At 42.6% G+C, this 21,896-nt stretch overlaps 4 protein-coding genes across 6 annotated transcripts; 3 read left to right on the top strand and 1 right to left on the bottom strand.

The window, feature by feature from the left end:
• The first annotated feature begins 580 nt into the window (after positions 1-580).
• si:ch211-107p11.3 (GT1 domain-containing protein) lies at positions 581-2,785 on the top strand. 2 transcript variants are annotated; one of them, XM_056418603.1, is made up of 7 exons: positions 583-962; positions 1,074-1,248; positions 1,367-1,437; positions 1,512-1,685; positions 1,764-1,861; positions 2,436-2,501; positions 2,589-2,785. In XM_056418603.1, the coding sequence occupies exons 1-7, from the start codon at positions 947-949 to the stop codon at positions 2,730-2,732; spliced, it is 744 nt and encodes a 247-aa protein (XP_056274578.1). In that variant the 5' UTR covers positions 583-946; the 3' UTR covers positions 2,733-2,785. The 2 variants fall into 2 exon arrangements, with proteins under 2 accessions (XP_056274577.1, XP_056274578.1); XM_056418602.1 differs by having other exon boundaries at positions 581-1,248.
• Positions 2,786-5,653: 2,868 nt separating this feature from the next.
• hps4 (HPS4 biogenesis of lysosomal organelles complex 3 subunit 2) lies at positions 5,654-11,187 on the top strand. Of its 2 annotated transcripts, XM_056418816.1 has the most exons (12): positions 5,654-5,971; positions 6,319-6,409; positions 6,512-6,655; positions 6,743-6,850; positions 7,119-7,235; positions 7,653-7,747; positions 7,842-7,914; positions 8,325-8,428; positions 8,518-9,172; positions 9,374-9,500; positions 9,869-9,980; positions 10,270-11,187. In XM_056418816.1, the coding sequence occupies exons 1-12, from the start codon at positions 5,940-5,942 to the stop codon at positions 10,439-10,441; spliced, it is 1,830 nt and encodes a 609-aa protein (XP_056274791.1). In that variant the 5' UTR covers positions 5,654-5,939; the 3' UTR covers positions 10,442-11,187. The 2 variants fall into 2 exon arrangements, with proteins under 2 accessions (XP_056274791.1, XP_056274792.1); XM_056418817.1 differs by lacking the exons at positions 9,869-9,980; positions 10,270-11,187 and adding an exon at positions 9,634-9,680.
• A 550-nt stretch (positions 11,188-11,737) lies between these two features.
• On the top strand, positions 11,738-13,829 carry si:ch211-170d8.2 (uncharacterized protein LOC571755 homolog). Its single transcript, XM_056419422.1, has 3 exons — positions 11,738-12,209; positions 12,980-13,124; positions 13,259-13,829. The coding sequence occupies exons 1-3, from the start codon at positions 11,786-11,788 to the stop codon at positions 13,599-13,601; spliced, it is 912 nt and encodes a 303-aa protein (XP_056275397.1). The 5' UTR covers positions 11,738-11,785; the 3' UTR covers positions 13,602-13,829.
• Positions 13,830-14,137: 308 nt separating this feature from the next.
• On the bottom strand, positions 14,138-21,836 carry mlec (malectin). The gene is made up of 6 exons (XM_056419423.1): positions 21,658-21,836; positions 21,040-21,262; positions 20,397-20,575; positions 19,959-20,135; positions 18,467-18,524; positions 14,138-17,911 (listed from the first exon to the last, which is right to left on the bottom strand). Exons 2-6 carry the CDS (start codon positions 21,239-21,241, stop codon positions 17,667-17,669), a joined length of 861 nt encoding a protein of 286 aa, XP_056275398.1. The 5' UTR covers positions 21,242-21,262; positions 21,658-21,836; the 3' UTR covers positions 14,138-17,666.
• Positions 21,837-21,896: the final 60 nt, after the last annotated feature.

Here is a 21,896-nt window from a genome sequence, read left to right as displayed (position 1 = left end):
GTAAATAATAAATGAAGGTTGGTTGAATTTGATTTAACTCTGCTTCAGTTTCAGCATCCTGGTTGTGCGTCATACTGACATGGAGACAGTTCTAACTGGATATTATTATCTCAAGTGTGTGGGAGAGGGAGAGATATAGTTAGTGTTAATACATATATATGGCTGATTCTGCCTCTTTAGAACTGAAAGTGTGTACAAACTATGATTGACAGCTCCCTCTCTAACAACTGTGAAGGTGGAAAAATGTACACCTTATAGTTTTTCAAAGTGTAACGGGTAAGTGACCAAATTACCAGCCTCTGAATTGAGGTGCTTTATCACAAATGGGTGTCGAATGTTTTTACATAACGATTCCAGCATGTCGGTAAAGGCTACATGTTGAATTGCAAATCAATTGAATTCAGTGATGTTACACTAGCACCTATCTTGGTATTCTGTCCTTTACTTATGTTTTGCTGATATTAAAACAGAAATTGGGAGAATATTAAAGCTTAATATGACCTTTTCACAGCAGATAGTTCGACTTGTCTGTAATTTTCATATTTATTACATTTACACGAAATGTGTCCTGTGGAAAAATGGTAAATATCTCGTATGTCTAGGATGATGTAGACCCACGTGACTCGCTTTGTTCCAGACTCCACCTCTTTCACGTGAACGCGCCTAAAACCGAATTAGAAAATCCTGGGTTAACAAAGCTAGCTGATAACTAGCTTCATAACACCGATAGTTTTTTACCCGTTTCCGTCGCGTGGACAGTTATTGATTAATGTGAAGCGTGTCGTGACTAAACCGAACCTTCTATTGCGATCGGGTTTATTCCGTTTGACCACCGTGGGGAACGATTTGATTACTAAATCTAGCATTGAAACATCTCGGATAACTGCGCGCGCCCGCTCCATTACAAGGGTAAAGCAGTCGCACGCCGACACCAGGATCATTATAAATGAACACAGACATAGGTGAGGAGAACTTGTTCAAGATCCCATAACATATACTGAAACAATAACCGTCGAGACTCGCATACATGTATATTTACAGTTCCCTTCTTTTTATATATGTAAAAAAAAAAGATTTCCAGATGATGAAAAAACAGGAGAGGGCACATTTCTTCAGCTCTCGAGAGCAGGAACTCATTTTGAAGTTGTATGAAGAAGAAAGAGGGATATTAACAGCCAAATCAAACACTACCACTGCCTCAAAAATGAGAGAAGAAGCTTGGCAGAGAATTGCTGATAAAATAAACACGTAAGGACATTTATTCACTCGTGTGTTTAATTGAACTTGATTTCAAATATTAGTCACTTCAACTTTCCAATAATGTCATCATCACTGACACGTAACCATTTATTGTTTTTTATCCCAGGGTAACGGACAGTGGCTACAAAAGGTTGTGGCAGCAAGTAAAAGTCAAACATAAAAATATAGTGCAAACAGGTAACCAAGTCTACATTTTCAATGATAATACTGTCCAGGGGAGTGTTTCACCTCTCAAGTCTATGCTCACTCAGCAAAAAGAAGACAGTTCGAGGTGATGAGGAATGAAGGGGGGTCAGCAACCCCATCGCTGACTTCTTTAGAGGAGGATGTGCTGCAGCTCAGACACAACAGGCTGATTATGGAGGCCCTCCCAGGAGGTGCTAGTGTCGAGCCACTGACTGGATCTGACGGCTCATTTATTAGTGGTAGGTGAACTTACAGTCTGATTGAACCTTGAGTTGATTTCCCCTTATCTAACTCCATGTTGGGCCCCTCCCATACAGTCTCAGGCCATCCTGTCCTCCTCTTGCCCGTAACAAAGACTGAACCAGAGAGCCTGAGCAGTGACGAGACAGACGTCAGCGAGACTCATTTTGAAGGGGTAAGTGCTGCTGGACACGTTTGTTTATTAGCAGCCATGTTGCCTGAAAATAACGTTCCCATACAACTGAATTTTATTGTGAATTATGTTTTAAGGGAAATGTATTTTGTCATTTCTTAAGTTTGCTCTTGACGAATCACAAATACGATTCAAATCAATCCACGAACAGGGAGGAGGGTGGGTCAGAAAAATGCAGGAAACTTCTCTTTTTTTGTACTTTTGTTGCCTAAACATGCAGTTTCTCTTTGTTTATTATTTTTCTATCTTGTGTGTCTTCCGCTGTGTTGTTGTTTTTGTTTGTATTTATTGGCACTGCGGCAAATCCAATAGCCCCGCAGGGACAAATAAAGTTCTTGAACTAAATAACCATGTACTTTTGTAACTTTTTTGGGTGTTTCAATTTACAATGTTAAGCATTTAATTAAAACGGTTTACAACTGCAAACATAGTCTGGGAGTCAGAACGTTTCTCTAGGTAGTAATTGAAAGTGCAGTTTAGTACCATGGGAACGTCATTTTGAAGGAGACACGGATGTTTTTTAGGCATTTCTCTCTTGAACACTTATTTTTTGTAGGATTTGCACAACTTCCTGGGGAGGGACAATTCAGATTTTCCTCCAACCGGTGGCAGAAGAGCGAAGGTGAGTTTTATTTCGGTATAGTGGGTTGTGGTACTGACGAAGAATAGAAACAATATGAGCTCATGTGTTGTTTCATTTCTTTTGCAGAGACAGACAGAAGATATAAGAGCCCTTTACTGCTCCTACCTCAAGAAGGAGATAGAGAACCGTGACCAGCAGATGGCATACAGAGCACTTAAAATGAGGAAGATGGAGAAAGAAATTGTATTACTTGATAAGCAGTTGATGTGACCATGCAAATAAATGCTAGTGTTTTATCTCACTATTATAATATGTTTAAACAATGTTTGATTTATTCCTAGTCCGACAACTACATTACTTCAGTCACATAATTAATTAATTGACTCAGCTGTTAACTGCAATGGGGCAGCAATGTCTTTTGCAATTCTTCCATTAATGTTTCGTACCCTTTGTTATTATTTTGGTATTGCTCTGTGCAACTCCACACATGCAGCAGCACAACGGGCCAACTAGTGCAGACAGCTGACTTTATTGGAATATTCCCTTTATTTGCCTTTATTATTATTTCAATCCTGTGGGCTGAAGGCCTCGTGAGACTTTAGGTAGTGTCACTCACTGGACTCCAGCACGTTGGATTAAAACATGACATTATTAATTACTTTAATACAGGGGAACCTACATCCACATCTGTAACTTTACATTAAGGAAGTCAGTATATTATATATTCGGTTGCAAATCCTTTGTTGTGACTTTTTCACAATGTTTGGTCTTGAGCAAGTGAAACACATTCTCAGTTGGATCGAGATCACGTAAATTGGCTATTCAAGAGCACTTTGGGATTGCCTTGTGCGTATGATCTGGACATATTGTGGAATCACAGAAAATGTGAGGTAAAAAAGTTGCAACAAATTGCTCTGGCTCATGTCACTTTACATACTTTACTTTTCTTTGCATTAAAATTACAAATATTGCTTTACATTTTGAAGCTGCCTGTTCATTTAAACCATGGAAGATTTTTTTATATTCTTTCTTTAAATGAGGAAAGTTGTTTTTGGTACTTTTGTTTGTCAGACAAATATTTAAATGGTAAGTCAGAAAACAAATCAAATATAAAACGTAATAATAAAAGTACTGTACTACGACATTTTTATGGCTTTTTTTACATTGCAAACAATACTATGACATTCTTATGACATTTCCTATTATATGACATGTCTATGATGTTAACACAACTCCCAGTTGATGTAAAAATCTTACAACAATATTGCACTTTTATATAATATATAGTTATGTTAAAACATTGACACTCAAAAGTTTATTACAGACTAATGTAAACTAGATTCTGCTTGACATGCTCCAGTACGTTAGGCACTTTGCGTTGAAATCTGCCAAAAAATGCAAAGAAAAAGAAGATGATGCTGCAAAGTGGAGGAAACATAATGTACACGAATAAAATGGCAAATATGTTATAAAATAGGAGGGGCTGTGACTTTGTTCTTTGTTTTGTTTAAATCTTATTTGTTGGGTATTTGCACTGTGGCACAGCCTGGAGACCTTCACTTATTAGGTATGTCTACCAACATGGCATGTTGTGTGTAATATGGCCCAGAATTATTAACGTAATCACAATGCTTTGATGAAATAGATTAGAGACCGTAGAAACGGTATACATCGGCAAATCCTTAAGTTACTGAGTAAACTACAATTCCATTACTAACATATTACGGCCTCCTAAAATGAAACAACATGTTCACAAGAGGAACGTTACAGCATTTGAGCAGAAAGCGAGGCAATGACAGAAATAGGACAATCATGTGCTGTAAATTAAAACTGCACCTTAACTAATTAAACCGAACATATTGCACGTGCAGACTCATAACCCTCACAAACAATATTGAAGGCAAATACATATATTAACAGAATCCCACAGGAAGGGAAACACACACACACATAGTGTGCCAGCATCATTATTGTAATACATTTGTTGCTTGAACGCTTCAATCTTACACTAATTGTGAGTATTGTGTTTATTATCGTCTGTTTGGCTGCTGCCCATCCTCCTCGACCCTTTTCTCTCTTCCTGATGTCGTTCATGCGCCTCGTGTAGTTGCATTTGATCTCTAGGTGAAACAGCATAAGACCTTATGGATAAGCATGGTTTCAGGGGACATGGCCCCCCGGAAATGACGCCCCCTCAGAGGTCTCTGCACTCCGGCGCGGAGGTTTGGGCTCATTCAAGATGGCGAGCTGCTTAGCGATTTATTCGGAGTGCAATTTGACCTTCAACGATTACCATTTGATCCAGGATATGAACCTGAGTCCTGACTCCAGAATAGAGAGGAAGCAGCTGCAGCTCTCGCCTGGTCAGCTGACTCCATTGTGACCGCGCGTTAATCCAGCCATTGGCTGACAGTGCTGCACGCGGTCACGTCGTCAAATTCTGAAGGCATCTTCAATCGAGCATTGAAAATAGGATTCACTACGGATTCAAAGATAGATGCACTGTAAGATCCATTTTCTACGGAGTCTCTTGTCATGTATGTTCTATGTAAGCACACGTGACATTACCTGAATAACACAGATGACTGTGTTCTCCTTTTAAATAATTACATTTAATCTCCATATACAGCAGATGTTCAAGTAGTGTGATTATGCACATTATTAATTGTAATATAGTACATATAAGAATACCATTGACTTATATGAGACCCCAGCTACCCGGGGTCTTTGTGGTCCCTTTGGAGTACATACTGGACATAGGCTTATGCACAATTTGATGGTAGCCTCTACGTCACCAGAGTATTTCCATATACTATATGTCTGACAGCTATACTTTGAAGAGCATGATTTGATAATAATATCATAAAAATATGATCCATTGCTCCAGACTGAGATATCAAAAGTAGAGTTGTGTATAGCTTCATTTGACCCCCTACGACATACACATTTTATTTGCACAGTGATTCATCAGTAATAATAATATAACAAAACGTGTAATTATATTTTGTTTCTATATTGAAGTAGTGCGATTTAAAGCCTGCTTAAACTCACGTAGAAGTAGGCCTATAATGCGAGTATATATTCTACCTATAATGCTCGTTGGTTATTTCTCAATGGCCACTAGTTTTGTTCCTGTACGCTTGCCGTACTTTCACATGACTTCCACGAACGATACGTGTGACTGACTCACCCGCATTCCTCAAGTGGCGCTAACCCTCTCAAACTTTACGTTTAGCAGCAGTTCAACGTCAACAGTGGAAGAGAACAACAATACACACGTACTAGTGTCCTGCGGTGCGTCGGAAGATTAGAAACGTCTCTCTCGGAGTCACAACTCAACTCTAAATATTACTTTCTTTTGTTGTTGTTGTTGTTGTTGTCAGAGTGCATCTCCAGTCCGTCGGGTAGGAAACACACCGTTATAAGACAACGAATGACTGAGCGACTTCTAGCTTTTTTTCTGGACTTTCCTTGGTGATGACGGAGCTCATGCTGCCAGACTCAAGAAGGTAAGATCGTCTGAGACTGCAGAGTAGTTCGCCTCGTAAACATTCAGCTGTGCTCACTGGTGTCTGTTGTTGGTGAAATCAAAATACTCTGGTCTGTGCGCGTGCGTTCTCGGTGCCCCTGTGAACACGAGTTAATACCGATTATTATTGTACAGCAAACACACATTACAGCTACTCTAACACCTGTTGGACATTTGGCTTTTCTTATCAAGTATAATAATAAAGTGAGGGACTGAACAGCCTGTTAATGAGGGAGAATGAATGAATTATCCTCTCCATGTCCAGGAAACCAAACCGAATCCATTCAATGAATCGTTCAGACATTTCTTTCTGTGTTTATTTTGCAGGTGCACTTATTTCTTCCTCTACGATGGATGCAAGGTCAAAGGAGAAGGTGATCTTACCAGAGAGGGAATCTGCTACTTCTACCCTGAAGAGGTATCACACCCTCATGATAAAGCTTCTGTATGTGTTTATATTTGTACTCGCCGTTTTAAACTCGGTAATCTCAAAGTTGGTTTCTACCTATATTTCTGTCAGACCCCTTTAGATAAGCAGGAGCTGCTGTGTGGTCAGCTGGCCGGCACTGGCCGCTGCGTCTCTGAGCTGTCCTCCTCCCCTGTGCGTATACTCCGGCTGCGCCACAACACGTTCTCCATCCGGATGAAAGATGACTTATTCTGGGTGAGTGAGCACACAAGTGGTTCAGCTGCAACTTTTCAAGATCTTTCTGACTTAAAACATGTTGGGGGTTTCTTTTTGTTCCTCCAGGCTCTGGGCTGCTCAGTGGAAGTCTCCACCGTCAGTGTCTGTGAGCTCCTGGATCAGCTAATAAACCTCTTTTGTTTCTACAACGGCTCCGTCCGACGAAGCTATCAGGTGCATGTCCAGTTGTCTAGTTGTCTCATAACACAGAAGCCTTATTTTCTTTCTGGGTTCTCCCTCAGAGATTAAGATGTGTTTTTATAGAAAGACTTGCATCAGAATAAAGTTGTAGACATCGTAATTGAGCAATATACAAACAATCTGAGCACATAAAAAACTGAAACTAGGCAATTTCTAAGTTTCAAATGAGTAGGTCATTTTTGTATGTATTCATTGCATTGTAATTTAAAAGTTGCTTATTGTAAATTGTTTTGCACTTTAGCTAAACAGTCAAGAAACTCTGGCTGGTCGATGGGCGCGGTACCTCTCACACCTGCAGTCAGGATCCTTGGAGCTTCATCACATCTTCAGCTGCTTGAGAACAATTGACTCGACTAATGTACGTACAACATGGTGTCGCAGTTCCACAATTGCTTTTCTAATGCTGCTGCAACCAGATGTTCTCAGACAGGACATGACTGTCACAATGTCCGGTATATTGTGGAAGTGCTAAATGTGTCTTGGCCAACTTTCTGCATATTCATTGCACGAATAACAGATTGAAATAGATTAAAGCATATATTAAGATCCCACTGTGGTATACTTCTCATGCCAATTGTGTCACATTATACAACAGATGAAGTAGCATAATACAAATGTATCTTCCAACATGGCAGTGTCTTGTAGTAGTGTCTCTTGGTGTAACAACTTAACTGATTAAGTTATTGGCTGATGCATTGTATATGTCTCACCTCTTAGTGTCTGTGTGTCTACTCTACATGAACTGAAAGGCAACTATTTCAATTCTTGTCCCCAGATTGATCCACTTCTCCTGCTCAAAGCTGCCCTCATCCTGCAGGCGTGTCAGCGCTGCCCCCTCGTGGCAGCGGGCTGTATTCTGTTCAGAGGAAGGTGAGTTGGCATGTCGACTGTACCGACCTGTCAGTGAATAGCTTTCTGTTCATAACAGGTTTTGAAATATCACTTTCCTGCCTTCTCTCCACAGGGTTGTCAGCACACAGATGTCTCCAGATCTCACAATGAAGGTGATGGTTCATGAGAGTGAAACGTACACTGAGGTGAGACGCCAGTGCACGACTGCCTGCTAAATATCCCCGTGAAGGGTTGTTTGGGAGTTTTTCCTGATCCGATGTGAGTTTCTGGGACAGGGATGTCTATATGTATAGATTATAAAGCACTCTGAGGCAAATTTGTAATTTGTGAGAATGGGCTATACAAATAAACTGAATTGAATTAAATATAGCTTTTCTCACCAAGAGCCCGAGTTCTGTATAAAACATTTAAAGAAGTAAACTAATCACTAGCCTAGCAGTTTGGAATTGTTTACAATATCTTGCTATCTTTATTTGAACTAAATAATATAACGAGAAAACGTTGTATTTGGCTGAGAATTTAGCATACACAAAGTGTTGAACTATTCCTATTTAACAGTGACAAGTTTCACACCAGTGTTTTAATGTTGATGCAGGCCCGGAGGTCTAATGGACCGAACACCGTCAGCTCCACTACGGTGTTCCTGACCATGTCTGAACTTCAGTACCTGCAATCCGTCCCCGTCTACAAAGACTTCAGGTAGTGTCTTCCCTCTCTGAGTTTCTGTCCTCTTTGTGAAGCATTTCCCAGAGAATTCCAAGTGTCTCAAACTGTTTTCTACCCTTCAGTTCCCGTACGACTCCACACAAAAGCACCCCCACAAGGAAGACCCGCCTGTCAAGAACGTTATCTGACACTCCCTCCACCGAGTCAGAGCCATCGGACACAGGTTCCTCCCAGTCCCCCCAGAAGGTGTCCTCCGGTCCTCGCTCGTCACACAGCTCTGTGTTGAGCCCAGATCCGTCGCACAGCTTCGCCGATCCCCCAACGCAACAGATAGAGCTCCCTCTCTCGAATGGAAAACACTCCCCTGAAGCTGAGGAGGAGGTGCTGGACGAGTCATATTATCACAGTTTTCACAGCAACAGAGACGAGGTCAGCCAGATGCATAATGAAGGAGACGGTTCATTGTTTGGAGAAAACTCCCATGCTAATGGGGGCGGAGGAGACGGGGACACCGCCTGTGGGACGGTATTTGACTTCACAGGGGCTGAGGAATCCCATGGCGATAACGTTTTGGAAGAGGTCAGTAGAGGTGTCCTTGGGAAGGTTCCGGGCCACTCGGCAGAGATACCAGATCCTCCTCGCGCTGCTGCTTTCGACCACCAAGGGGAGTGTCCGCTGATTCCCATGACGCTGTACCTGCACCGGGTGAAAGGCTTGGTGCTCGCTCTGCTGGTGGAGCCCCACTTCTTGAGTGACACCGACTCTATGGAGGAAGTGGTGAGAAACGACGTGAATCTACATAACCCTTTCTCTCATTTGTCACATTAAGATAGTGAAAGTTATTTTACGAGTACAAGCTTCAGGACACAGCTGATGTAACACTTCCCCAATGACGACCTCGGTAATCCCCCAGCTGTATACGAGTGCACCGACTTGGCCTTGGTGACATACGGCTCTTCCTCTCTGGTTTGTGTCCAGTATCACAGCAGCCTGGCGTCACTCAATGGACTAGAGGCCCATCTGAGGACCATCTCTCCAGGGGCCCCAGGCCCTCCAGGACCCTACATCTTTGCCCACTTTGACTGCATTCAGAGCACCCTGACAAGTGAGGCTTCAATAACACTCTAAACTGTCTCCTCCCATCATTCACTCTTACTCTCTTATGTTCTGAACTCGCTTTGCATCTTCTTCTTTTTTTGCATTTTTTTATATTTACAAAAAAATTCTGTCTTTCCCAGTTTCCCCACTTTTCACTTTTCTTCTTGAGTGAGTATCTTCTGCCCCATCATCTCTACCTGGGGACGAAGGGGGGCTGGGGGGGGGGGCTGGGGGTTGTAGTTTATATTTTTCTTTGCATGAGCTAATGTCTAATTAGTACGACTGTGATCAGCATTCCTTTGTGCAGCAGGCACGCATGTCCAGGTTAATGTGCCACTGTGGTACCGAGTCTCTTGTTATTGTGTGTCACTGCAGCCAACCTGTCTGGTCGACCCGGGGAAGCCCTGGAGCGTCCTTTTGTGAGGGCCACATCACTCCTTCACTCACATTTCTGTAACACTGAAACTCTGCAGGAGGCTATTATCAGGTCAGTATGGCAGTGACTTGATGGTGGGGGTTGGGGGGGGGGGGGGGGCTTCTCATTCCTTTCTTGGCTCCTCAAGTAGAAGTTGGGGGTGGGGATTGGATCTGTCAAGTTGTCTTGTCTATCATATACAACCAATCCCAAAATGATCTCCCTCATCCAAAATGATCTCCCACAGTCCAACAACTCACATTTACTGGGACAGAGAGTTCTAATGTTTAGTCTGTTTACTCTTTTGCATAAGGTTTTCACCTTACAAGCTTGAAATGTAAATGTGACATTTTCACCACAGGAGTGCTGGAGCTGCTGTGTATGGAACCCGCAGCGTGGCCCAGGAAACTTACTTCCAGCAGCACGGGGGTTCGCTGAGGAACTCCGGCATCCCTAACCACCAGGACAGTGCGTTCTCGCTTCCCGGCAAGGCGCGACACAGACTACTGAAACACGGGGTTAACCTGCTCTGACAGCAGTGGGGTTTCTTAAGATATGGAGCGCTGCTCTGTGAGTAACCTTAAAGTCGATGGGGACAATCTGAATCAAAGTTTACTCAGTCTTGTGGTTGTGGTTTATTTTTTACATTGCATCATATTAGCACCTGCTATACAAATTCATGGCACTCACATTAATAGCAGAACGTTGCATTTTCTAAATTTGTATTACTATGAATGTCAGAGGATGGTTGGTTAACAATGAGGTTTCAGTTTCAGTTCTTTTTAGTGCTTGTTTGTTTCCTGTGATGCTCCAACACATTACCCGTTGTATCTTGAAGCGCCATGTTGCCATATTAAGCTCCTGTTAACACGCTGCACACTTTTGGAAACCTTTTCAGTTTTCAGATATTGTCTTTTCATCGTCACTGAAGTAAATGATAAAAAAACATCTTGTGTTTATTAATTGTATTGGACATTTTTGACAAACGCCAAGTTAGAATCGTTCTACTATTTAGCTGCATTTGTACATACTCCTACATTTACTTGCTGCACAAAACTGTCACACATCTATAAAATGATCTAAAATAGTTTTTATAACAAATATTTATTTGAAATCGACTCTTTAGTAGCATACAACATATTATTTAACCACTTGGCTATTAGATCTACTGTTTGCTCCATCAAAAGTGTCATTTGTTAGTGTTCTAATGTTTGCTGAGACGGTCCACTGTGATACTGGAGTGCATTATTAGTGGGAATTAAATGAATACATGACCCTCTGTGCTGAGTCTTGTGAGCTACTTTTAGTAAATGCTTGTTTAAAACCACAGGGGCTACACGGCCTTATTCAGGCCCATCAGCGGCCTGCATGTGACCCTGCAATCCGGAGCCATTGTTTTTCACCTCGGGCTTAATGCCTCGTTTCAATTGGTCACAACTGGCCGAAGAGGGACGTGCGCAAGGGTATTTAAAAAGCGAAACACATGCTCATAAAATGTTATTATTCATGTTTTATCCGAATGTTTCTGCGCTATATGTGTTGTAATAAGATGGTTCTTGATGTTCCAGATATGGAGTCATTAGCCAAGTCGCTGAATTTGAATGGTTGGGGTCGGCGCATTTCGGGGCGCCTCATTATGCAGGCGCATTAAAAGAAAGCAGTGGGGGGTAAATGGGTGGTTAAGGGCTCGAACAAAAAGAGGGGCAGGGTCTATGAGGAGGGTCGGGATTCAAATTCTAAGTGGTAAGATGTCCCCATTGTCAGTGGGATATATAGGAGGCAGGCAGAGAGAGAGAGCGAGAGAGAGCGCGTTGGCACAACTGAGAAGCTGCCCGTTACCGGTGAACATCCAGGCCAGGATTCAGAGATACATCACCATGGCCTCCTCGCACTGCATCTGGATTGCTCTATTTCTTTTCACGGCGATGGCAAGGGACATTGGAGTATTTGGTCGCGCAGTCGACAAACTGGGATTTATGGCACAGTCCCAGAAAACCGCGGATGAGTCCTCCGGACCAACTTTACGCACGGACGCGTTGAGGCGCTGGAGGCGCGGGGTCGCGGACACGCACCTGGAGCGGTGTGCAGAGCTGGTGGCGCCTTGGCTAGAAAACACACACGATCCCGAGGATAATGCAACGCGGCTGCAGCTCCGTGTCCGGCCCTTTACCCCGGGAGCATCCCGGCACTCTGTTTTCCCCGGGAAATCCCTCTTCAGCTTTGTCCGACGGGTTTACCACTGCTGTCAAGAAGGAGTAAACTGCAGAAACGTAAAGGGAATTCAAGGTCGATTGAGGGGAGGTAAGACGCAGTAGATCCAACGGAAACAGATGCCATGTCCGGATTGACTTTGTTATTTTCTTGTAGTGCAATGTAGAACTTTTCTGTGGTGGTCCTGGTACATATGATTTACAAAGAGAGGCTCAGTGGGCCTTGATGGGTCGCAGCGCTCAGACCAAGACATGTAACCAAAACTTCAAGGTTACATTTCAATGTGCTTTATTTTCACTAAATGAGTCTCAATGTAACATAAACAAACTATTGTAACCAGGGGAGCTGGTATCTCCACAACATGACTGTAGGCCGACACACATCAACCATTAAGAGGACTGCAGTGGTGACAAATTAAACTGCATCAAAACGCATCAGTCATGAGATTCATTTCATTTCATAACTGCAAAACATGCTCATTAGATTTGGATATGTCCCCCAGCATTAACATTGTTTAGAATATATAATGTAATAGAAAAAAGAGCAGCTTGCTCATTAAAAGTTTAAATTGATCACATGCAGAGGATATGGTTGAATGAGGAGAGCAACAGATGCATCAAGCATCCAGATGCAAACATGCACATTGTGTAGAAAGACTGCAAGAATGTTACACGCTGTACAAGTGAAGGGTAATGTGCTTGGAGGACATTTATGACCAGATCAATGCGGCATGTGTCTTCATGTCCCCTCACATCTCTGGTCCTGATGTATTAAGCTTCAGCCTGGCAGTGTGTCTGTCATGAAACCCATCTTAACATGACTGTGACAGACTCCTGACGGCCTCTTGTTCTCCTCCTCAGGCTCAGCTGTGGAGTTTCTGCTCACCAGGGAGATTTTGTCATTGAGGATTATGAGAGCTGAGCTCCGCCTCCAACTTTCCAACCCACAACATCTGGATATCTATCCTGTGCTTTCATCTATGGCAAAGCGAGGCTTACCTACGAGGTAAAAATATGATCTTTACTTTTATTCAAACTCCTTATTTCAGTTCTAAAAGCCTGTGAAGACGCCCAGCTGTTGTGAGAGGGAGGCCTCTGGGAGAGTGTCCTGGTTGTAACCCTGTTGTCTCTCACCTCCAGGTACAGCTGGTGGTCACAGGGCAACACGTTGGAGCTGAGAGTAGATCTGCTATTCCTGTTCCACAGTCTGAAACAGGCGACTGGTGGTGCAGGAGGTGGTCCCAGCTTGGAGAACATGCGGCGGCCGGTGTTCTCTTCCAGGAAGTACCCACCAGGAGAACGGCCTGCTTCTGGGGCTCTGCAGGACACTGATGTGTGGGGGGATGGGGTGGCCAGCACGCTGCCTGCTCTGGACCTGGGCCTGGTCCTGGGCTGCAGCCAGGCTGCATCGTGGGTCTCCTGTGAAACGGGCGGTGTTCACCTCTCGCATGCACCACCCTTCATGGCTCTGTACTACAGATGAAGGCAGATTGGGTTCCGCATGGAAACATTTCATTTGGTGAATCTGTTTTCCGACTGAAGACATTTAGGCTCAACGCTTACAAGGAAATGATGCACTTCAATGTCAAATGTATTAATTTATAAATGTATTTTTTGTAAATATATATATATACACACACACATGTTAATAGTTAATGATATACTGTAACTTTATGAAGTTATTTGGTTATTAAAGCATGATCTAACAATGCCTCGTGACATAAGTGTGAGGCCAACTCGCTCATGGACAAAGTGTGCTTTGTTCAGCCGTGTTCCTCTTTTGGATATTCTGCTCCCGATACCTTTTAGATACGCCAGTCTATTTAAAGAGGCGTTCAGTTTGTGGAAAAATATGGAAATAACAACACCTGGACAAACAAAAGGCATGTACATGAGCTGTGACTACTCTGTACATCTGTCAAGAAATAATATAAGAATATCTAGACGCTGTGGAGTCGAATGTAAAGTTACCTCACAAAGTACTCAGCGGTGTCCGAGTGGAATAACAGCGGCACCACATTCTGATAAAATAGCACATTTATTAAAAAGAGACAGCATTTATCAGCCGTGGCCATTTTAGATGTACATGGGCAGATGTTTTGCTGTTTAATTTTGTCTCAGTTTAAATTCATCTCATGTTTAGTTGCTTTGAAGTAAAAAGAAGAAAACAAGGACAAATAGTAATAGAGGTCAACTTAAACAAATTTACATTAATCACAGAGCTATTAACATAGTTTTTTTTTAGGATGGACATTTCAAGACAAGGTGTCATGGCAGGGAATAATTAATGGGGACAACAAATATGTGCCTGGCTCATTCACTGCTTTACCAGAGAGAGAAAGAAAGAAAGAAATGAAGAACTGTTAGTCAGGTGACTGTTGAAGAATTACGATGGAATGGAGTCAATTCTTTGGTTCTAGTGTGAAAAAAAACTAAAAACAGAGCAGCTCTTCATACCCCTCTAGTTCATTCAGCTATGAGATATATGGACAGTAACAAGTCCAACGCAGATTCGTGAGCAGCTAGAATGAAGCAAGTGCTGGACGTCTGCATTTCACATTTCTTTTTTCACTGGCTTTGCTCCCAGAAAAGTTGAGGTTCAAGATATAATAAGTCTGACAGATGGCCCTTCCTCCAAACCAGAGTGGTTTCTGTGCAATGAGAATCCAGCCCAGATAAACATGTTTGCCGCTGCTTCAAACAAATTCCCCCCTGGGGATGAAGAAAGTATCTTTAAGCCAACAAAAGAACAACCTCAAGGTGAATGATAGTAAAGCACAATGTATTCAATAATTCAAGGCAACAAAGACAAACGCACAAAAATGACATGATTTTAGAATTCATGAGGCAGTGCAAAATGTCACACCAATAAAATATCAAGTTTTAAAAACACAAAAACAAAATGGATCCTGAGGAAAAAAATTAAAACATAAAAATCAAAGAGCATTATAAAATATCTCCAGATCAGCCCCGCTCTGATTTAAATTATATATATATATAATAGAATGGAAGATTCCATATTTTCAGACACAATCTCATTTATTCGACTTCCCGACAGTCAGTTCATCAACCTGCACCGAAAAAAGAAAAAAAAAGGTATACTCTGTACCGGCAACCGTTCCTCTCCCAGAAGAAAGCCCACAAAGTTGTCACGAGATAATCAAAGGAACCCTTACACCTCACCTACAGCACAAACGTGAGGAAAACAAAACTGTTGTCACACCATAAAAGTGTGATTTAGTACCTTATATACACACGCAACTGTGTAGACACGGTGACTTTGGCGCTGAATTAAATGAACATTTTGCATCTTTTCAGAAGAAAAACAAGAAGGTGCTTATACGTCTTAAATAGGAGTCGGATTTACATCATCAAAATAAAATCAAGGAGAAAGAAATTTCAAACACCAACAATTGACAAAATATTTTCGGGCATAAACATCTTGCTCGCCATCAAATCAAAATGGGAAGGAGAATTGACGGAGGAGGGATCCACAACACCGGAATTCGTAACCATTTCAAGCACTGCATACGGCAACAGCACTGCCGTCCGGGCGTGTTGGGGACATCAGCATTAATGAAGCAGGCAAAGTTACACGACCAGCCTTGGAGGAAGAGCTAAGCACTTAAGGGATGCAACTAGACACAGAAAGAGGAGGGTTCACAAAGCAACTCCACGAAAACGGAGGAACAGCGCTGCTTTCCAGACTGCATGGAAACTAAACGAGATGTCATCGTGGGGCCAGGTCGCAAAAAAGGCTTGAATTTGAGATAAAAATAGAAAAAGAAAGTCTGCTCAATCAATTCAAGGACCAGAACAAGTAGCTTAATTGCACTGAAAAGTTCACACTTAATTAACAAAATGTTACAGTCCACATTAAAAAGTTTAAGACAACAGATTCGAAAAGGCTGAGAGAGGATTGTGGAAAATGCAATAACTGTTGGTTTAGAACGTCAAGTAAACAACAGATGTTGTGCTTTCTCTTTTCTGACGGCAGGTGGATGAATGTGTGGAACACACACACACACACACACAAACACACACACACAGCAACTTTAGGGATGTTTGAAAAAAGTGCATTGACTGATTCTTTCTGATTTAATGCATGGAGCTGCAGCGGCCGGCTGGCCTCTTGCTTTCAAATCACACGGAGGACTGAAGTTCACGGCCCATCGGAGTCAACACAGCATATCGTTTGAAATAAAAAACTAATTAAGGATTTTTTAAAATTAAATTGTTTACACTTCCGTCCACTCAGTTAGCCACCGATATAAACTCCATCCAACACTCTATTCTTCTGAATCAGATCAATTTAGATAAGTGAGAGGTACTGTACGTCCACATATAGACAATTCTAACCACTTGCCCCAGAGGCCTTCAGGAGGGTATCTGCGAGCCGTTTGTCAAATTAGAACAGGACACCAAGCTTTCTTTTTCGAACTAAATTTAAAAAAAAATCATTCTTTGGTGAAACAAAGCGGCAGGCATGCATGCATACTTAATAAATGAATAGAGAAGGCAAAGCGCTCGGAAAATACAGTGATGGAAAGATGCCGACTCACTTCAGCATTTCACAGCATAAACGTGATTCTGCCGTCTCTTATTGAAAGAAACGGTTCCACATTTTCACTTTGTAATGTTTAAACTATAAAATGGATTGAAATGGAGAAAAAAAAAGTAACTACAAGAGAGTTTGTGATTACTATTGAATGTTTAATGGCCTTGAATCAGTGTTGGATGGAACAATGCCAAATAAGTCTATCATGCGTGACCACACAGGAGATTTGGGGAACTAACAACCGATATAAAAAGGCAGACTTGGATTTAGACAGAGAATAATCCCGCCAGCTACAGATCTGGTTCGACGGCAAGTTATTTCAAGAATTTCTGGCAAGAAGATGATGGCTCGTCAACAAATGACAAACTAGATCGAAGTCGAAAGACATAAAAATGTGGCAAGTTGAGAATAATGGGAGCCTCTCAAATGGCAACTGTATCTACACTGACTATTTAACCAATTTCTAGGCAGCACCATTTCCAATTTTAGGGACCACATCTGACCAGATGTGGAGCAGGAGTGTTAAACAGAGTGGATTTCCTTGCCACAGTAGAGCGCCAATGCTTTTAGTTTATAAAACGGGCCCGGACCAATCACTCCTGAGCATCCCTTAGTTGCTGAAATGTAGTTTCAAACCTTGAAGACTAGCATCTGCTCAGTCTGAGTGGAAATGACTAACATTGTTCAAAACTGTCAGCGGAGTTCGATGCGAAACACATTCACAAAGAAGCGCACAGCGTACACTTCCTAGATCTCCTTTTCTTTGCTAAGCGGCAGAATTCAACAGCAGCATTTGCCTCGTCGCCAAGTGGCTTCACGAAAAGTTATCGTCTCCGTTTGTCCTCCGTTGTCAAAATGTTCTCCAAGCTCTCTCCTGTGTGTATGCCTTTACCTGTGCTGCCGTCACTACCCCGTCCCTCCCCCCTCCTCCCTCTCCATAGTCTCACTCCGTCTCGTCTGCTTGTCGTCCCCTCGATCGCTAGTTGCAGCTCACAGCCGACAGAGGCAGAACAGTGTGGGGATGAACACCCCAAACGCCACAAGGATGGGAAACATGAGGCTGCTGTTGTCTGCTGCATATGGGTTTGGTGTTCGGGGCCCTGACTGGACCCTGTATTTGAAATCTGCTGGGACCTTTTTCTTCGCACCTTCCTCGCCGGCCTCACTCTCCTCCTCTTCTTCCTCCTCTTCCTCGGGCTTCTCCAAGCCAGGGTGAGGCTGAAGTTTTGGCACATCTGTCCGGTAAAAATGGGCAAAGAAAGTTGGTCCAAATCATATGCAGTGAAATTGGTTCACAAATTAATGTATCGAAACACTTGATTATTACTTCTGCAACCAAGTTTACAAGTACTACCAGGGCTCTACGTTTTTTTTTATCATCCTCCCGTAAACGTCCTAAAACTCAACCTAATTTTCTCCGAAATGAATGTGGAAATAAATGAACGTCGTTGTACGCCTTTACCATTTTATTACAAAACATTCCCTCTATCGAACTGGTAGTCAACCTTAATACCAATCTTACCTCATTGATTTGGGTTGAATTTCCTGTTGTGTCTGTTGAGGTCAGAGGCCGCTGATATATGCTATGTGTGTGTATTTAAGAGATTTAATGAGAACTGTGTGCCACACAAAGCATGCAGATTTTAAAATGCATTCATGACCCTTTTAAAAAATGTAATCCTTCCAAATTCTTTTTGTGGGACATCCTTAAGCTCAAGTCGTGACTATTTTACTAAAATGAGTACATTGTGCAAAATGCTAAAGGGTATGATTGCAGTGTCAGGACTCACCTTCTAGTGTCCCCTTCATGACATAGAGAGCGCAGACCTTGGGGTTGTCATAATAACCCTGAAACACAGCGTGTCAAATGTAAGAGTGATGGTAAACTTGTTTCTAGCAATGGCTCATCATTAGTTTTCTTACAAGAAACTCATAAATAATGGTTCTAGCGGCCTTATCAAAATAAGGTGGTCAATCATTAAAAACACCTTTCTTGTCTTTCTTTTTCATTGTAAGAACAGTGTTACTTTTTACAGAAAGAGCGGACAGTGTGTCCTACTTGTATCTTTTTCAAGAAAGAAATAGCAGGGAGGGCACGTGAGCCATCAACAATCAAAAGAATGACGTCACTGCACTGCATACAAATATTTTTGGAAATATGTCACCCTCCAAATTTAGCCTACAGATGTTCTAAAAACCCACAAGCAAAATCTTGAATTTTATCAGATGATATGGCTTGAAAGGAATATTTATTATTGACACATTATTTGTGTGGCCTGCAGCAAGTTCACACATTTAAAAAAAATGCAAAAAACACACTTAACTACACGTTTAAATATTAGGCATCATAAAGATGTATTCTTAATATAGTCATGGGCATTTTTGCCACGTTTTGCAGGAGGAGAAATGTAACTAATGTTGATACACAAGTCAACAACCCTCTAAAATACCTCTCCTCACTGCTCTGTGGCAAATGTATTCCTAAAGAAACAGAAGTACGGTGCTGTGTTGATTGCGTGGAGTACAAAAAGGGAAATGTAATATACATCAGCTTTTAGGAAGTGTCTAAAAGTACAGCGTTGGTGTTGGATAAAGTGAGGGGGAGACACTTCACCAACACACTTGCTTCTGCATGCCCACAGCAGGAACTACTAGTGAGTAAAATGTGACAAGTAAGAGTGGCAGAATTAATAACCTCTTTACAATGATAGCAATAGTTAAGCGGCCCTTTTTTATTTGTTTAGGGTGATGGATCAATGGGCCTCTTAGCTTACTTAGAGACGGGCTACAGACTCTTGGACATTGTCCTCTCCTAAATCACAGTAATCGTATCTACGAGAAATAGAAAAAGGCAAGCGACCACCAACTTGAAAAACGGCTAAATAAATAACGGAAAATATGAAAGCAGATTAACAGACAGTTGAGAAGAAAGATAAAAGGACAACTAGGCGTGTGAGCGTTGCCAGTCATTTGCTTGGCCCACACACGCCAACTGGCTGTCAAAATCCCTTTACGAATGTCGGGCGTGTGTTTGAATAAGTGACACTTTGACATCAAAGTTATGATGTTAATTTCCCCACACAGCTCAAGTATAAGTATATAAGTAATTTAAATATGAAGTAATGGTTATTCTCTCAAAGCCTTTCCATTGCACATAGCTGCCCATTGTCATCTTCAGAAAATAAACTATATTTCATATATATAATAACTGAATAAGCAATAGGGCTTCGAGGATAACAGTTTTATACATGTGGGGACTTGTGTCATGCATTAACAACTCACCTTTACAAACTCCACAGTGAGCTTGCCGTTGAAAGTGGACACTTCTCCTTGCACGCTCAGCTTGCCACGTCTAATAGAAAAGGACACTATCTCATCATGAGCGGTACTGTGACCAACTCGCTCAAAGATATCCAGGTCCTTCACCACCACATGGCCGTTTAGACGGACGTCAAACACCTGGAAAAATATATTTCAAAATAAAGCAATGATTACAGGCGTATCCACAAACGCACACACAGCTTAACATTCGAGTTGCCCACAGTAGAGGACACTGATGGGTATTCAAGCCCCAACAGTACCGTCTGAACACAATGGTGCTGTGAAATGTATATAACAGGAACAAAATGACATGCTTTTGCTCACTATACACATTGAGGAAAATAACTTTAATAAATACACACTCACACTGGAATGTCTATGACTTATTAATTCCCATACCTTTTGTTGTGACTGGGCGAAGTAAACTTCTGCATACTTCATAACTAATATATAGTCTCCTTCCTCACGTATAGGGATATCATATCCAAAAGTGTCCTCATTGTAGCGCTCCGTCTGATACAGAATCTGGTCATCTGCACTGGAGCGCAGTATTGGCAGACGCATCCCATAATCAGATGCTACAAAAGGAGAATAGCATACACATTAAAAACTGAATTACTGGGAAAATGATCATGTTTTTAAGTCAAGCAACGGAACACACTGCACAAGCCCTGACCTTCTCCTGCACTTCATGAAATACAGTGGCCTTCTGTCCAAAATGGCAAGTTACCAGAATGTGTTGACCGCTTGCAATTACAGTATCTGTGCCTCATAACTGGAGCCAAGAACGACTGCAGTCAATTTGGTCACATCATCACCTGCTTCCGCGACACACTGACAGAGGCGGCGCTGCAGCCCGTATGCTGACTCCTCATTAGTTTGTGGTTCGTGGCGGAAGCCAGACCACGCAGAGGTTTCGGCTAGAAACGTAGATTACTCTGAAGAACACATTTTACCGTCACAACGTCACTCGCTGCAACACCTTACAGGTGAAGCCCAGCGAGACACGCAGACGCACATCAGCAGTTTAACATCGACTCACCTTTGCCAAGTTTTCCTTCCAACGGGTCCGTTTTGAAGTGAATACCGTGCACGTCTACATGCGATTCACCACCGCAATTGACAGCCCAGATAACCCGTTCTGCCAGGATGAGGGCCCCGCCGTCCGCCCGGCACTGCTCCGTCAGCAGCGACAGCACCGCTGCAACCAGCCCGGCGACGAGCTGCGCCGTGACCCGCTGCATTGCCACACACCGGGAACGGTCCTGGACACAGAGGCAGACAGCGTCCGGCATTTACCACACACACACACGGTTAGCTAACACAAGGAGCTAGCCAGCTTCTCTTGAGGACGTGCAACATGATATCCGAGTTAGCCAGCATGCTAACGTTCACAGCACTGATACCCCGGCAGCAGCGTGATCACGCAGACACAGGAAGTAACAGTTCAGTTCAAACACGTACCACAGCTTAACTTTAACACATGCACGGTATAGCTACAGCTTCTTTGATTCATTAACTCAGGCAAACTAGAAATGACCAGCGTGTAACGTTGGTCGGTTCGACTAGCTAGCTAACCTACCTGTCTAACCAGTAATACTTGGTCCACGAGAGCTAGCGTTCTCACACACACACACACACACACACACACGTCTCTTACCTTCCCCTTCCACAAATGTCCAGAACCTGTCTTTTGCCCACGTGCAACCTGATATCAGCTCACACAGTCTCGCCAAGTGCGTGGATACGAGAACTTAACGGCGAGGAGCTATTCCCAGTTGCTGGTGGCAACAGCCTGCTAACGATCCACCGACTTTCATTCAATGCGTTGCATCCGAACCGACGTTCACTCTGCTGCCAGTCCGCAGGAGGCGGCGCCTGTGGCCAATAAGTGACACA

This window comes from Pseudoliparis swirei, chromosome 7 (genome assembly GCF_029220125.1).
Source record: "Pseudoliparis swirei isolate HS2019 ecotype Mariana Trench chromosome 7, NWPU_hadal_v1, whole genome shotgun sequence".
NCBI classification, from domain to species: domain Eukaryota; kingdom Metazoa; phylum Chordata; class Actinopteri; order Perciformes; family Liparidae; genus Pseudoliparis; species Pseudoliparis swirei.
The sequence above is the reverse complement of the archived record's forward strand: the minus strand, read 5'-3'. Positions and strand labels throughout refer to the sequence as shown.